General features: G+C 30.2%; 1 protein-coding gene across 1 annotated transcript in view; it reads left to right on the top strand.

Moving 5' to 3' along the window:
• The window catches only part of LOC118201007 (glycerophosphodiester phosphodiesterase 1), a 162,317-nt gene that overhangs the window by 121,739 nt on the left and 24,978 nt on the right, over nucleotides 1-15,600 (top strand). Inside the window, exon 4 of the mRNA XM_085823864.1 lies at nucleotides 11,204-11,296. Coding sequence (XP_085679990.1) covers nucleotides 11,204-11,296 — 93 coding nt within the window. The remainder of the gene's footprint in view (nucleotides 1-11,203; nucleotides 11,297-15,600) is intronic.

Below are 15,600 nucleotides of genomic sequence, written 5' to 3'. Positions count from 1 at the left end.
GGAATCGAACCACGGACCTCTGGAATACGCGTCCAGAGTGCAGACCACCACACCACAAAGGCATGCCAAGAAGGCGAGAGAAATACCTTATACAGCAGCCATAAAGAAGATATGTGAATCTGTTTTAATTAAATTAATAATACTGTGTATTAATCAATGCCGTTTCTGCTAACGTTTTTTCTCTTGCCTTATTATCTCACATTATGGATTTTTTTTGTTATTTTTTGTATAGGTAAGTTAGAATTAAAACTTACTATTTACTTGCTTTAAGTATTTTTTAAAATTTTTTATGTAGTATTTAAGTAATTTCTAGATATGAAATTATATTTTTAAGTATATATTTGTTTTTTAAAAATTGTAAATTAGTTCTTTATGTTTCTTATTGGTTTATATGGATTATGTCTAGTTCTTTTTTAGTTTCTTTTTATTGATATGCATATTCGTGTCAGGGAGGTTTCTGTAGACAAGGGTTTCTAAAATACATTAGTTTCTAGATTATTTTTTATAAAAAAATTAGTTTTTTTTTTAAATTTAATTTAAAAAAAAAAGTTTAATTAATACTTGACTTTACTTGCTTGTTTCTCAAAAGACTTCATTAGTATTTTCCTTTTAAAACTTTAATTCTTAATTGCTAATTTCTAAGGGTACCACTTTATTGGTATTTCTTTTTTAACATTCTTCACCTTTTACTTTTGGTTGTTTTAACTTTTACCCTTGCCTGCATGAATGGCGAAACACAAATGAGCGTTGGGGTCTGCAAAAGTGTTTTTAAAGAGAAGTAAGTGTGTTCTTCAAATTAATTATATAAATGGCGCTTATGTAGGTAAAGTTGAGTGCCAAATGCTATCTTTGTTATATTAAAAATTTTTTGCAAACATTAATATTAAAAAATATATCTAGAAAAAATTAAATTAAAAATTAAAAATTAAAAATCCTAAAGGTATGTAATTCAAGTTTTAATTTTAATGATAAATTATTTAGTGAGTTAAGCCAATCAAGAGAGGTAAGTTTGCTTGTAGTAAAATAGAGTTAAGTGGTATTGTGAATTAATAAATGTAAACTGTTTGTGATGTGAAATGTGTGTTCTGTTGAAAAATTGTGTAAATATTGCAAGGCAAATAATTAAAGTAGTTAAGTAAAAATGAAATATTTTAAAATTAAAGTTTTAAAGCAAAATTTAAAATGTCAAAAAATTTTCCCAAAATTTTTTGGAAGAAAAGGAAGATTAAAATCTTAACTCAATTCGGGCTATAATTGAGACTTTTGAATAGAGTTGGCCCTTTATTAATAAAAGGAAAGAATCCAGTATTGATTAAATATACATATTTACAAATTTATTTACAATAAAAATTTACAAATAATTTCTTTACTCTTCTTTATCCTTCATTACCCTCCAGCTAAGGTTTAAGGTAATGTTATCATATCAAAAAGAGCCAAAAAATTATAATGTAAAGTTAATGACTGCGTTTTTAATATATAAATTAATAAATTTTGGTGGTACTTGGTTATCAACTTGAACATTAATTAGCTTTATTATTTCTTCCTTTAAATCGTCTATTTCAGTACATATATTTTTTATTCTGATTATTTGGCTATGAAACGTGTTTTCTATTACTTTTCTAGAGATATTAGAGTTCCAATTAATTAGTTTAATAGTATGAGAAAGGAAATTCCTTCTTTTATCATATAATTTAATTTTGCTGTGTTTAATAATTCGCAGGTCTAGCTATTCAATAGTATCTTGATTCGTATTCGTTTTATTAAGTGTTAAACTATTTGGGTAAATTTTGAATTGCTCAAAAGTAGAATTATTATTGAAAGTTATAATATCATCTACGTATCTAAAAGTATGATCAAATAGCTTTAATTCATTTTTATTTAAACTTAGTTGGAATTTATATTCAAAAGTAAAAAAGAAATAGGTTACAAATTTGTGTAGAACTGTTTGCTCCCATAGGAATTCCTCTAACTTGCTGAAAGATCTTATTATTGAATTTAATGTAGTTATTAAATAATGCACATTTCAGATAATTATTCCATCTTTCAATACTAAGGATGTCAAGTATGTCAGAAAAAAGTTGTGGGAGTTGCATTAAACTAGTAAAAATTTCTTCTAATGGTAGAGAAGTATAAAGGTTTTCAAAGTCATAGCAGTTAATGTTCTTGATTGTTAAACTTTTAAAATTGCTGAGAACTGGAGCATTATTATAGATAATCCAACTATAATTGTGTTGTTTGTTAACGAGTTGTTGGATTAAATTGCAGATTTTTTTAAGTAAAATTGCAAATATGTAATCTATATTCTTTTTATAATTATTTGTACCATTAGCAATAAATCTAAATTTGAGTGGTGATTTATGAAATTTTGGGAGAGCATATAGATTTGCTAATCTATTGTAGCTAGATGGTTGTGAAATTTGCAGTTTCTTATGAAATGCTTTTAGTTTTTTTGCAATAACATTTTCTTGTATATTGGTGAGTTTATAAGTAATGGCATTATTTAGTTCAGTGTTAATTAATGAGACATAAAAAATTTTCATATTATGTTAAAATTATTATTGGTTTTGTCAATTTTGGTGATTATGAACTTTTGTTTTAAATCCTGTAAAAGAGGAATGAGAATATTCCACTGTAAATGGCTATTAAATTCAATTCTTCGAATTCTTTGCTTGAATTCTTCTAATACTGCATGTTTCCAAGCCATTAAGGTAGAATTTGGAATATTTAATTTGAAACTAGTTTTAACAATAAATTCGTCTATATTTTTTACGAAACTTTTAAAACTGTGAGGTTTGTTAATTTTTAGTACTGGTCTAAATTTGGTACCTTTTATGTTAAAATTATTATTGGCTTTGTCAATTTTGGTGATTATGAACTTTTGTTTTAAATCCTGTAAAAGAGGAATGAGAATATTCCACTGTAAATGGCTATTAAATTCAATTCTTCGAATTCTTCTAATACTGCATGTTTCCAAGCCATAAAGGTAGAATTTGGAATATTTAATTTGAAACTAGTTTTAACAATAAATTCGTCTATATTTTTTACGAAACTTTTAAAACTGTGAGGTTTGTTAATTTTTAGTACTGGTCTAAATTTGGTACCTTTTTCCATTAAAATTCTTAAATGTTGGTTTTGAACTATTGCTAAATTGCCTGTAATAATATGTTGATGAAATTTATCTATGAAATCTTTGTATTGAAGCTCTTTGCAGTATCAATGGGCTGCAGAAGCTAATTCATGGTGGTTAATTAGCAATTTACTAAGAGGTATTTGATACTTGAAAGCTGGTGAGATCTGTACTTTAGTAGTTGGAAAAAGTTGTTGACTTTTTCTGAAAATTTTGCTAAACTGAATATGATCATAGTTAGGATGAAGGAAATGGATTTTGCAGTAATACTTATTGTATTTGTTATTTGTAAAGAACTTATAATCGCAAAAGTCAATAATAAGGTCTTAATAATATTGTGCCCTGTAAAATGCTGTTTTACAAATTTTATAAGTAATTTTAAGAAATTGTGCTTACAAGTATGCAACCAAGTAATTATATTTTTAGTGAAATTTTCAGTAAGAAAGTAATTATTAATATTATCGTTTAACTTTTTTGTATCTATTGTTGAAAGAAGTTTATTTTTTTGTTTATTACCTGCTCTGGTTCCTCGTAATTTTTTTTACTGAATAATTTAAAATGGCTGTAAGTTGGAATTTCAGAATTTAATTTAATGTATTGGTTGAATGTATTGAGTCCATAAGGGTAAAGTGTTTTAAATTTAAGCATGTAGAGTGACTCTTGAAATAATCTAACTTTGTATTCAGGCACAATGTCCAAAATTTGAATATTAATTTTTTTGAAATTATGTATTTGAAAATGTTCTAATTCAGCTGTATTAAGTGTGTTAAAATTAGTAGTTGCAAATTTTTTAATGTGTGCTCTGTGGTTGTTAATTCTAATATTAAGACTATTTTTGGTTTGTCCAACATATTTAAGATTTCATGTGTTACAAGTGATGAGATAAATGCAATTATAAGTTTTTCAAAAGGGGAGTTGTTTAGTGGCTGTGATATTAAAAGGCATATTGCTAACTTTACAAGTAAGTCATTTGCTTGAATGACATTTATGAAAATTTATGTGATAAATACGAGCCATTATAAAAGTAAAGAGGGAGCTAACCTACAATACAGTGAATTTTTAAAGTAAAAATTAACTCAATTTTTGGACAGGAAAATTTAAAAAAAACTGGGAATTTAAATGTTATTGCTAATTAATTTACTAAATTAATTAATTAAAAATGAACTATTGTATTAAACTATTTAAATTAATTAAACTAAAATTTAGAGAGCGAGTTTAAAATTAGAATTAATTAAAATGAAAACAAAACTATTAGAAAAAGAAAGTTGTTTTTAAAATTTATAATAAAAAGAGCAACAAACCAGGTAATTAGCGCTAAAGCTGCTAAGTACAAACAAAATTGTTTCATAAGAATAAATTGAATTTAATTAAATTTAATTTAAATAAATTTAAATACAAATTTAATTAAATAATTCTTTGCGCCATTGCTGCAAGGAATGAAATTTCAATTTAAACAAATTAAATTTAAAATTTTAACAAACACCTATAAAAGTAAAAAAGCAAATTTAAAGCCAAAATTAAAAAAAAGCAAATTTAAAGCCAAAAAAATTATATATATATATATATATATATATATTTAAAAAAATGTGTAAACATATAAAAGATTTAATTCGCGAACTAATCTACAATATCATTTAAATTCAGAAGCATAAGCAAATCAAGTGCAAAATCAAGCCATGAAAATAAATTCACTAATTTAGCAAATTAAAATTAATCCATACAATTCTTTTAAAAAATGTATAAGTGAATGACTGTTGAGCAGGCAGGAGACAGACTTATCAAGGGCAAGTTACCTCCAAACCTAACTCTCCAATCATTCAATTCGTGTTTTGTCATTCATGCAGGCAAGGGTAAAAGTTAAAACCAAAAGTAAATGGTGAAGAATGTTCAAAAAGAAATAGCAATAAAGTGGTACCCTTAGAAATTAGCAATTAAGAATTAAAGTTTTAAAAGGAAAATACTAATGAAGTCTTTTGAGAAACAAGCAAGTAAAGTCAAGTATTAATTAAACTTTTTTTAAAAAAATTAAGTTTAAAAAAAAACTAACTTTTTATAAAAAATAATCTAGAAACTAATGTATTTTAGAAACCCTTGTCTACAGAAACCTCCCTGACACGAATATGCATATCAATAAAAAGAAACTAAAAAAGAACTAGACATAATCCATATAAACCAATAAGAAACATAAAGAACTAATTTACAATTTTTAAAAAACAAATATATACTTAAAAATATAATTTCATATCTAGAAATTACTTAAATACTACATAAAAAATTTTAAAAAGTACTTAAAGCAAGTAAATAGTAAGTTTTAATTCTAACTTACCTATACAAAGAGAAGTGATGATTTGAAGTTAGAAGATAACAAAAAAAAAATCCATAATGTGAAATAATAACGCAAGAGAAAAAACGTTAGCAGAAACGGCATTGATTAATACACAGTATTATTAATTTAATTAAAACAGATTCACATATCTTCGTTATGGCTGCTGTATAAGGTATTTCTCTCGCCTTCTTGGCATGCCTTTGTGGTGTGGTGGTCTGCACTCTGGACGCGTATTCCAGAGGTCCGTGGTACGATTCCCGGCGAAGGCGGTTGCTCATTTTTCATCTTTCCTGCATCCAAAAATAATCAGAATGTCTCTACAGTGGCGCCCGAACTAGAAGGATTTTAGATGACGATTCTCCACACCCAGGATTTGGCGATTGGGTCCCGTAAAAACCCCAGTCGCCCTTTAAAACGGGAAGTATATAAGGTATTTCTCCCGTCTTCTTGGTGTGCCTTCGTGGTGTGGTAGTCTGCACGCTAGGCCTGTATTCCAGAGGTACGCGGTTCGATTTCCGGCGAAGGCGTTGCTAATTTTTCATCTTGCCTACTTCCAAAAATACCTAATATCTTTACTCTACAGCTGTATGCACCCTACTGCTTCCATCTTTATATGGCAGCTTACACCTTCGGCATATTTATTTATACAGTTTACATCTTTATAGACAAAGGCGATAGACAGCGCAGGCAAGAGAAGCATGTTAGCAAGAAGCAAGGAGAAGCAGGAAAAAAGGGACTGCGAATACTAACAGTGGTATTTAAAGACTTGATTTCTTTGTTTAAAGAAAATAAACAAGAAAAATTACTTAAAAAAGAAATATGATTAAAATTCGGCTCGTCTGTAAATTAGCTTTTATGCATCCAACTTCTATCTACCACGCCACGTACTTGTCGAAGTTATGGTAACGAGTTATTATTCTAACAGCTCAACAAACCAGCTACAATCTGTTACATATATCTTTCAGTTAATGCAGTTAGTAACTTCTTTTGGGAGTTGTGACAATTAATAATCATTCTCACTGTGTAATTCATCGATTCATTTTTACTGTATTTTATGGGATTGGTCCTTTTTTCTTTCTCTATGAGATCGGATATAACCAAGTTTCTGGTCTCTTCATGTTCGTAATAACGGAGTTCGACTGTATATTTATTTTTGAATAACAGTATTATAGTTCGACTGTATTTATTTATTGAAGTAAAATAACCTGGAAATAGGGGGGAAGAAGGGAATGAAAAACTGCCGCAAAAAGTGCACTGAGGAACAAGGAAATGAATAACTCGATTAATTCTTCTGAGTATCACCTTCACTGTGATTTGAGAAATACGGATATTTTGCTTTTCGAAACAGAAGCTGTATCTGTTTCCATGTACTTTTCTTTTGCCAATTCATTGCCTCATTGAGTATGGGCACATCTGTAGCATAGGAATCACTTTTAAATATCTCAAATTTATGGAATAGAAACAACTCTGCTGCCGTCATCAACGAAACAGCAAGAAGAGTCCAACTGCAGAATTATATATGAATCCCCGCCTGTAACAGACAGCTCCTGCTCATTGTGTTAATGACAAGAAAGGGAAAGGAAAGAAATCAATTTTCGAGATAGAATCATCTCATATCCCCTTCGATGACACAGCAACAAAAGGCACAGCAGCTGGTCCACTCTGACCGGTCGCCGCTTTCGTGTCACTCGCAGCACGTGTGCCGGACGCGAGCCGTACGTGTCGCCGAACCGACCATACGATCCCAATAGAGCATTAATTATCACTCCGCTCAACTCAGCCACTCGCCTTCAACTCAAGCTGCTGCCATTCGATAGGCAGCTAAAGTAGGAACGGTATAGGCCGTATGGCAGGCCTCCCTTTGATGAATGGCGGGATTGCTGAATGAGAGTTTGCGATTTTCTGAAGTATTTATTGTTCGATTGAGGGCTCTTCTTAATTCAGGCTGGACATTTTTCCCCCAAGTTCAGCCAGTACCGTTCGGAGGGTTTTTATTTATCTAATTTTTCTAGCCCAGGGGTTATCAATTAGGGGCAAATCCCCCCAAAATATTTCAGAGTGGGTATATAATCAGCTTTTAATTTCCCTGTTAAGTATTTAATTTTAGTTTTTGAATATAAAAAACTACTTTTATTCAAACTTTGGTATTTATTAACATTTTGTATATTTTGTCCTGTTTAATTTATAAAATACATTAAAAATAATTTAAGTTTAAATAAATGTATATGTAGTTTTCGAGTTTGGGAAAGGAAGGAGGAAATCGTCTAGCAGTGGTGAAAGAGGTGCATGGGGCAAAAAAAGATCGAGAACCAATGTACTCGTCGCTTGCGTGGACAGCAGCCTAAAATCGTTTTTATAATGAAAAAAAATCTGTAATGATTTTCATAAGTGCAGCTAGTTTCATTTAAAGGGGGAACTAATCATTAATAATAACAAAAGTTAAAAACTACATCATTCATTGCTTTTAAATCGCTTATTCTATTATCTTATATCTTGCGCTTTGCCGAATGGCAACACATTTGTTTTAAATCTCTGAGTTTGTGATTTAAATTGAAACATAAATATGTTAGGTTCTCCGAACGGTAACATATCGCTTTTTAATCGCTGAGTAAATTTTCATTTTCAAATATTATTAAATATAATCGAAATGAAATTCTTTGGCACGCTATCATGCTCTTTATCTGTTATTCCCAAAACCATCAGTTATCCTTCTTCAGTATCACTAAGTAGAATTATAAAAAAGTGAATCTTTATCTTAATATATCATATTATGTCAATAATTCCGCAATAGAATGACTTAATTTAGAAATCAAGATGCATTTGTCTATGGTACTACTTTTTAACTATGTTACTGTGTTAATAATAATAATAATAATACCAAAAATAATCAAAACATAAATCTTAATTAACCCTTTTTTACTGCCTTGCATGAAAGTAAAGGAAGTATTGTAATTGTGAAAAATTACGGGTATCATATTTCAACGGAAATATGCATTTTCACTGTTCCCGAATTCGTTTTGACTATTTTTTTACTTGACATCTGTGCAGAGGGACAGAATAAAAGGTTCTTACTTTCAAAATGTATTGTAAAATGGATTCAAAATGGATTTATTCGTGAATTATGTACGTACGTATGTTCGTATATATATCCCTTATAACTCAAAAAAGATTAGGCGATTCGGAATCTTCGGATGAACTATAATAATTAAATAATTTAAAATGATTCATCAGCTAATTTTAGATGAACAGAGACACAGTGGTTTTTGTAAGAAGTTTACTTCGATTGAGATCTGATCTACCTCCTCTTGATAATGATGAATCAGATTTTAATATATTCCTTCTCCTTTTTTATGTATTTTTATATATCTCCTATGTTTTCGCGGTTTCTTCTGGTTTAAAAGCACTGAGTTGATGGGTCTTTTTACTTTTTTATGGGAAGATGGTTTTAAATTTCATTTCCTTCATGTATTTTTGGTATTTATTTAAAATTTGTTACTTTTTTGTCTAGAAATAATTGCGTATGTATACTAATAAACACTTAAATTCGTAAAAATATATAAAATAAGCTCTTAGCTCTGTATGCACAGTTGTAATTATTTTTTTCCTCTATATACAATGACGCAGATTTTTTTTTTTTTGGTTTATTATCAAAGTATAATAGACTAAAAATTATATGAGTTTCATTTGTTTATATTACTTAAGCTTTATTTGAATTTTTTCACTTTTTATTCGCATATATAGGATTGATACCAATAAATATATTTTTCCATGAGATAGATTTGTTCAATAGGAGAGGAGTTTTTAATTTTCACGGATACTAAAAGTATTTATATTCTTAATTCAGTGCCTCGGATCATTTTAAGCTTACGGAAACAGAATAGATATGCCCAGAAAAAGTGTTTTATCATAAGATGGCTTTACCTTCTTTTGACAACCTAAAAGTCTGAAGATAATAATAAAGGTTTCTCCACGTTGTTGTCAATTTTATCGCAGTAGTTAATATAGTTTAGCAAATATTATTTTGTCTCCATTTTTTGTTTTAACTTTTTAAGAATTTTTTTAAATTTTCAGTACCATTAATTCGCTCAATTTATTCTATATTATTTTCTTAATTGCTTTTCTTTACCCTGTTTCGTTTTAATATATATATATATATATACTCGGCTATATAGAGACAGACAGAAATGTTTTAATGAGGAAAATATTAATGTTTCGGCTATGTTAAATTTAAAAAAAATCATTTTGGACAAATAACGAAATAAACTTTTAATGCGGTCTCCCGGTTCGTATACAGTCAAAAGTCGTTAATCCTGACTCGCCGGGACTTCGGCGATTCCGGATTATCGATTTTTCCGGATTATAGATCATCAGTTTAAATCTCGTAAGATGGCATGCAGAAATTCTAAAATTAAAAATATGAAACCGTAATTTATGAAATAAAGAACAATTATGATCTAAAGGGTATCAAAATTAAAAAAAAAAAGCTTAATATTTATTTGTTTACTTTAATAAACATTGCTTTCATTGTAAGTTGTTTAAGTTGCTTCGTTTTATGTGATAATACTTTCTCTTTAATTCTATAAACAGACATAATTTCTTGTTCCGTTACAAACTTCCGCTGTTCAAGTCCCGTAATTGCTGTGCCGAGAATACCGACTAACTTGTCAATCGAAATTTTTTCGTTTTCACTAACCTCTCTGTCACCTTCTTCATGTCTTTATCCACTTTTTGCAGCAATTCCACTTTTTGTTTGATGAACATCGAAACATACTTTCGTTTTGTAGATCCTTTGGGAGCTCCAGCATCGGAAATTCTATTTGACATAATCGAAAGTTCAAGTTTACTTTTATAAAATCGCTCTTACAGTCTGCAAAAAATAATAAGCTCGATCCAATTCGAAGATTAAGGAACAACGCAATCATCAACATTAACTGAAATAGATAATTAGATAATTTTAGCTTATACCGTCCGTTATACATTAAACGCGCACGCGAAAACGTATTCTGTTTCGCGTGCGCACACTCATATGCGCAGTCGTAAAGGTCTTACGCGCACGCGAAAACGTATTCTGTTTCGCGTGCGCACACTCATATGCGCAGTCGTAAAGGTCTTACGCGCACACGTAAACGCCTATGTGCATGTGTCAACGCGGCATATGCGCAGAAAGTTTTTAGCTTTGAGGTCCGGATTATAGATCATTCCGGATTATGGGTGTCCGAATTAACGACTTTTGACTGTATTTATTTTGGGAAAGTTTTATACTCGTTATGAAAATGTAAAATTATAAGAAGTTTGATTCCAGAAAAGAATTTGAAGAATAAAAAAATTGACCGGTATATTTAATTTCAGAATTTGTAATTTTTGATGTCATATGTGTAATTTAATAAGCTGCACAAGAAAGTCATGTGGTGTCAACATCAGATATTTTAGGTAAAGCTGTAGAGACATTAGGTTATTTTGGAAGCGAGAGAGATGAAAAATGAGCAACGCCTTTGCCGGGAATCGAACCGCGGACTTCTGGCATACGCGCCCAGCGTGCAGACCACCACGAAGGCCTTTTGGGCGACCGTTAGTTAGTATGAAACATTTCAGATTTCTTTAATTTTTAATACTGAAATTTTTTTTAAAAAATTTTCTGTTTCGTACTCTTAAAATGGCAAGTCTGTATATATTATGTAGTCTGTACGTCTGTATGTTATTAAGTAACGTGATTATTTTTTACTGATATTTTATTTTTCTTTTTGTTGCAGGCCGTAGCAGTTGTCCGTGATATGTTTCGTAAGCATAAAGAGTTGTATGAAATGGCTTTGGTCGCTTCCTTTTACCCTTCTTTCATTTATCAGGTAAAAAACATTGTTTTTTATATTTGACTCTTTCACCCGTTTTCAAAATTGCTAGTCTTTTCCGCGAAACCGGAAAACTTTTTTTTTTTTTTTTTTTAAATTTAGTTCATCGCCTTCAAATGTGTTTTTAGAGTTATTGATCCTATTTCAAAGGAAGTAATGTGGAGAAAATTTTGACAAAGATTTGGTAAGTTTTAACATTAGACGACAAAGCAGCCTTAGTTTTGTTTAAAATTCGTATATTGTTCCATTGCAATCAACTACAAATCCTCTTCTTCAAGAGAAGGTTTATTTATTTTAACTTCTTTATAGTAAAGCAAGTATTGCAATCGCAAAAAATTTCGGGTATCATATTAAATGGAAGTATCCATTCTTCTCCTTCCCCCGTGATTTCTGTATGTGCAGACAGAATGAAGATCCCCCCTTCCTAGAATAGATTTTAATTTTTTTTTTTTTTTTTTTTTTTTTTTTTCCGTGACGTCTACACATTCGTACGTATGTAACGATATTTCACATTACTAAAAAACAATAGCCGTAGAACGTTGAAATTTTGCCAATGGGACTGCTATAACATCTTTTTTTAGTTGTGAACATCCCTTTTTTACTGCAGTTCGCAGTGCCAAAGTATGCCTATGTATATACATACCCCCCCCTTAACCGACTAAAAAATCCTTACTCGGGTGAAAGTGACGTCACAGAAAAGGTCCCATGGACCTTATAAGAAATAGACTAACCGAGTGGGTGGGGGCGCGTGTCACCGACATGTCGGCAAGAAAGAGTAGGGACGATCTGGTTTACTTTAACACTGAAACCTATGGCGTTTGTATCACATAACGCTTTTTAATTATTAAATGTGATATGTTTTATAGTGATGAGATCATGAAAGCCACAGTTTTTTCCAAATAGGATTTAATATATCTCATTAAAGCACTTTTTACTGCATTTCGCGCATTTTTTTTTACGTGTAATTCTTGTACAAACATCCATACTTTGGTAAAACGGTAAAAACTCTACGCACAAAATTTATGAACTTAATTTTGCGTACAAATAACGTAAAATTAAATAAGATTGATAGTACGTGATGCTTTGAAATAAATAAGGTAAAATTAAACAAGATCTGATATTTTTTTTTAATTTAATGACCATTTTCAGGCAGTGATTTTCAAAACTATAATAACATTACAAAACAATCATTTATTTGATTATCATTAACTTATTAACATTAAAGTGGAATATTTATTTTAGTAATTTATAAAATTCGAAGCAAAAAATTTTCTGAGTGTAATGAAGGGGGGGCGAAGGTAAAATAAAATCTAGAAGCACTCAGATTTTATATTATGCCCAAAAGGAACCTTTGTTAATGAAAAATTCGTTAACGTTTTACAAAATATGAAATAGATTAAAACAAATTCAAAATTCGGCCGTCCAGTTGCACATGTTCGGGTGGAGGATTACATTATTCAAAATTTGATGGCTTTAGATACTGTCGTTTTTGTCACATTGCGAGAAACATACATGTATTCATGCAGATTCTTCATTATTTAATTTCTTTAAATATAATACAGGGCGATAATATTTGGTAACAACAATTTGCAAAGAGACATGGACATTTATAGTAAAACAGCACAAAAATCCGCTTCAAAACTAGCAGCCTTTCTAGGCTACCTCCCCTTTGTGCTAATAAATTAAATTAACTATAAATAAAAATTCCACATGCAAAATTTCAACGTTCTACTGCTAATCGGTTTTGAGTTATGCGAGGTACATACATATATATGTACGTGCTGACGTCACGAAACAAATCTCGCTTGAATCCATTTTTGAAAAAGAATTTATTCTGTCCATATGTGTATAGATGTTACGAAAACAAAATCGTCCAAATGGGTTCGGGAACGACCGAAATGAATATTTCCGTTGATACCCGAAATTTTTGACGAATACAGTACTTCCTTTACTTCGTACAAGGAAGTGAAAAGATTTTGTAAATGAGAAATTTATAATACGCTTTGCAAATTTTCACTCTGTAACAGTTTTGCTAATGTCATCGACACACCTGCTTAACTGATACGTTTATTGAGCCGATAGGACATTTGGCTGCCACGTCCACTTAGGTCAGGCATTCCCTATGCACTCCGTGGGATAGTTGAAATGTAAAAGGTATGGAGTTAATGGAGATTAAACGCTGTTGGGTGTTCCGACAGATGAATATGCACCATCAAGTGATGGACGTAATCAAGATCCCATTGATTGCAATAATAATAAATAAAAATTAATAAAATTGATAATTAATTGTTTATTAATATAAAGCTATGTCATACAAAAATCAAATTTTATTCAAAAAACGTGGATAAGCTGAGTTTTCAAATTTCAAAATCACACAAAGTAAATATTCCGAAATAAAAATTATTACCATACCAACATTAATGACTTTTCTTTCTTCTTACCTAATGGAAGAAGGCTTTAGTTAAATCAACATTTTCCAAAACTTTTGCTCATATTTTTTCTCTAATTTAGGAAAAAGAAGCTGAAGAAAGTTATTTATGTGCAAATATTTGTATTATGATTTTATGCTGTAAGGGTTTATGCTGTGAGGGTTTATGCTGTTTTATACTGTAAGGGAGTTTGGCGAAGAAGAGGAAAGCCATACTTTTAAAAGAGGCTTGCCCAAGAAAAAGGAATTTCTGATTTAACCAATAGGGCACTTACCTGACAACGTTTACATTTAATCAGAGTTTCTTAAACTGTGAGTCGCGACCCCCATCGGGATCGTGGGACCTTCAGCAGGGGTCGCAAAAAAATCTTAGCAGTTTTGATATTTCTTTAACTTATTATAATAATTTTACAATTAACAAATCTTTTTACACAATGTGTCTGAAAATAGATAAAGATAAGACAATGCAGACAAAGAAAGAACGAAAACGTTTCGACGCATTCTTTTTAGAGTATAAAAGTTCATTTTACATTGCTTTGCACGTGGCTCTGTCATTTTTGTTACTTATTTAAAATTTTCACATTGTTCTATGTCTTAAAATTAGAAATTAAAATTAATGACCTAAAAACTACAATAGTATATTACAATACAAGTGAAAAAAATTGACGGTTTCATTCACGCGTGTGTCGGATTTGCGCAATGCTTATGGGGTCCCACAAAATTTTCGTAAATATTATGGGGTCGCGAAAAAAATCTCTGATAAAAAGGGGTCGCGACTGAAAAAAGTTTAAAAAGCCCTGATTTAGATGAAAATATGCAACAGTGTTTTAGTAAAACTGGCATTTTTAACGTAATAGGAACATTGCATTTCAGCGGCTTGTAGGTATGTTTTACGAGACGACATTTGCCAGACTGGTTTCATTTTCAGAAAGTGGAACCTGTTGCGGTAGGATGATATGATTTCTTGTGTAGAGGCAGGCAAACAAGAAAATATTTTACTTTAAACAGAAGATCTACGATCAATATATAAAACCTGAAATCGAATTGACAAATTTCTGATAAAAAGGGATCACTCATACTTAATTTTAGACAAACGTTCAAGGGAATGTGACGAAGAAATGACAATTTGAATTTATGCATAATTTCGGAATTGCTTTTCGTATTAGATTCTTTTCGCGTTTCTCCCTTCTACAAGAACTATTTGTTGCGCTTAAAATAAATGGAGCTGAATGCCCTTGCAGTCGATTTCAAAATCTACGCCAACCTAAAGGTTGTCCCCCCCTTTTTTTTCTTAGTTTGAAAATTTATACGCATGTGAAATAAAAACAAAAAAGTAGTAATACTTGCCCGTACACCTTCTCGTTTTGAAAGTGTCTTTCGTCAGATAAATATGACCATATGCTATCAAAATATTGTCTCATGTTTTACTCTAAACTGGACTTTCCTAACCTTTTTCTTCCATCAACTCCCTTATATTTCTCTGTATAATATTTAGAATACGGCGTAATCATAATACTAATAGTTGCAAATGAATAACTTAAAGATAATAATTACACTAAGAATATGAACAGTTTAAAAAAATTATTCGTTAAATATATGTTTTATTATTTTTGCATTATTATTATTATTATATAAATAAGTTTTCAGAAACAAAATTGCAGATTCAAATAGCTCAAAAGCCCGATATGAATTAATGCGACAGCTGCGCTTGATATACAGATGCAATATTTTTTTTAACAGTTGGAATAGACTTGCTTAATTCTTTTAAATTAACCTCGTTCAACAATATTCAACTTGTTTCTTGTTTCCCTTAGTAAATTATTGACTTGAATAAAGCTTGCTTCTGCTAGGTAAGAAGAGTGAAACGTCAATA

The sequence above is a fragment of the Stegodyphus dumicola genome, chromosome 9 (assembly GCF_044657685.1).
Source record: "Stegodyphus dumicola isolate Sdum_Otavi_A_Nest chromosome 9, ASM4465768v1".
Classification (NCBI taxonomy): Eukaryota; Metazoa; Arthropoda; class Arachnida; order Araneae; family Eresidae; genus Stegodyphus; species Stegodyphus dumicola.
This window is presented reverse-complemented; position numbering and strand designations above follow the sequence as displayed.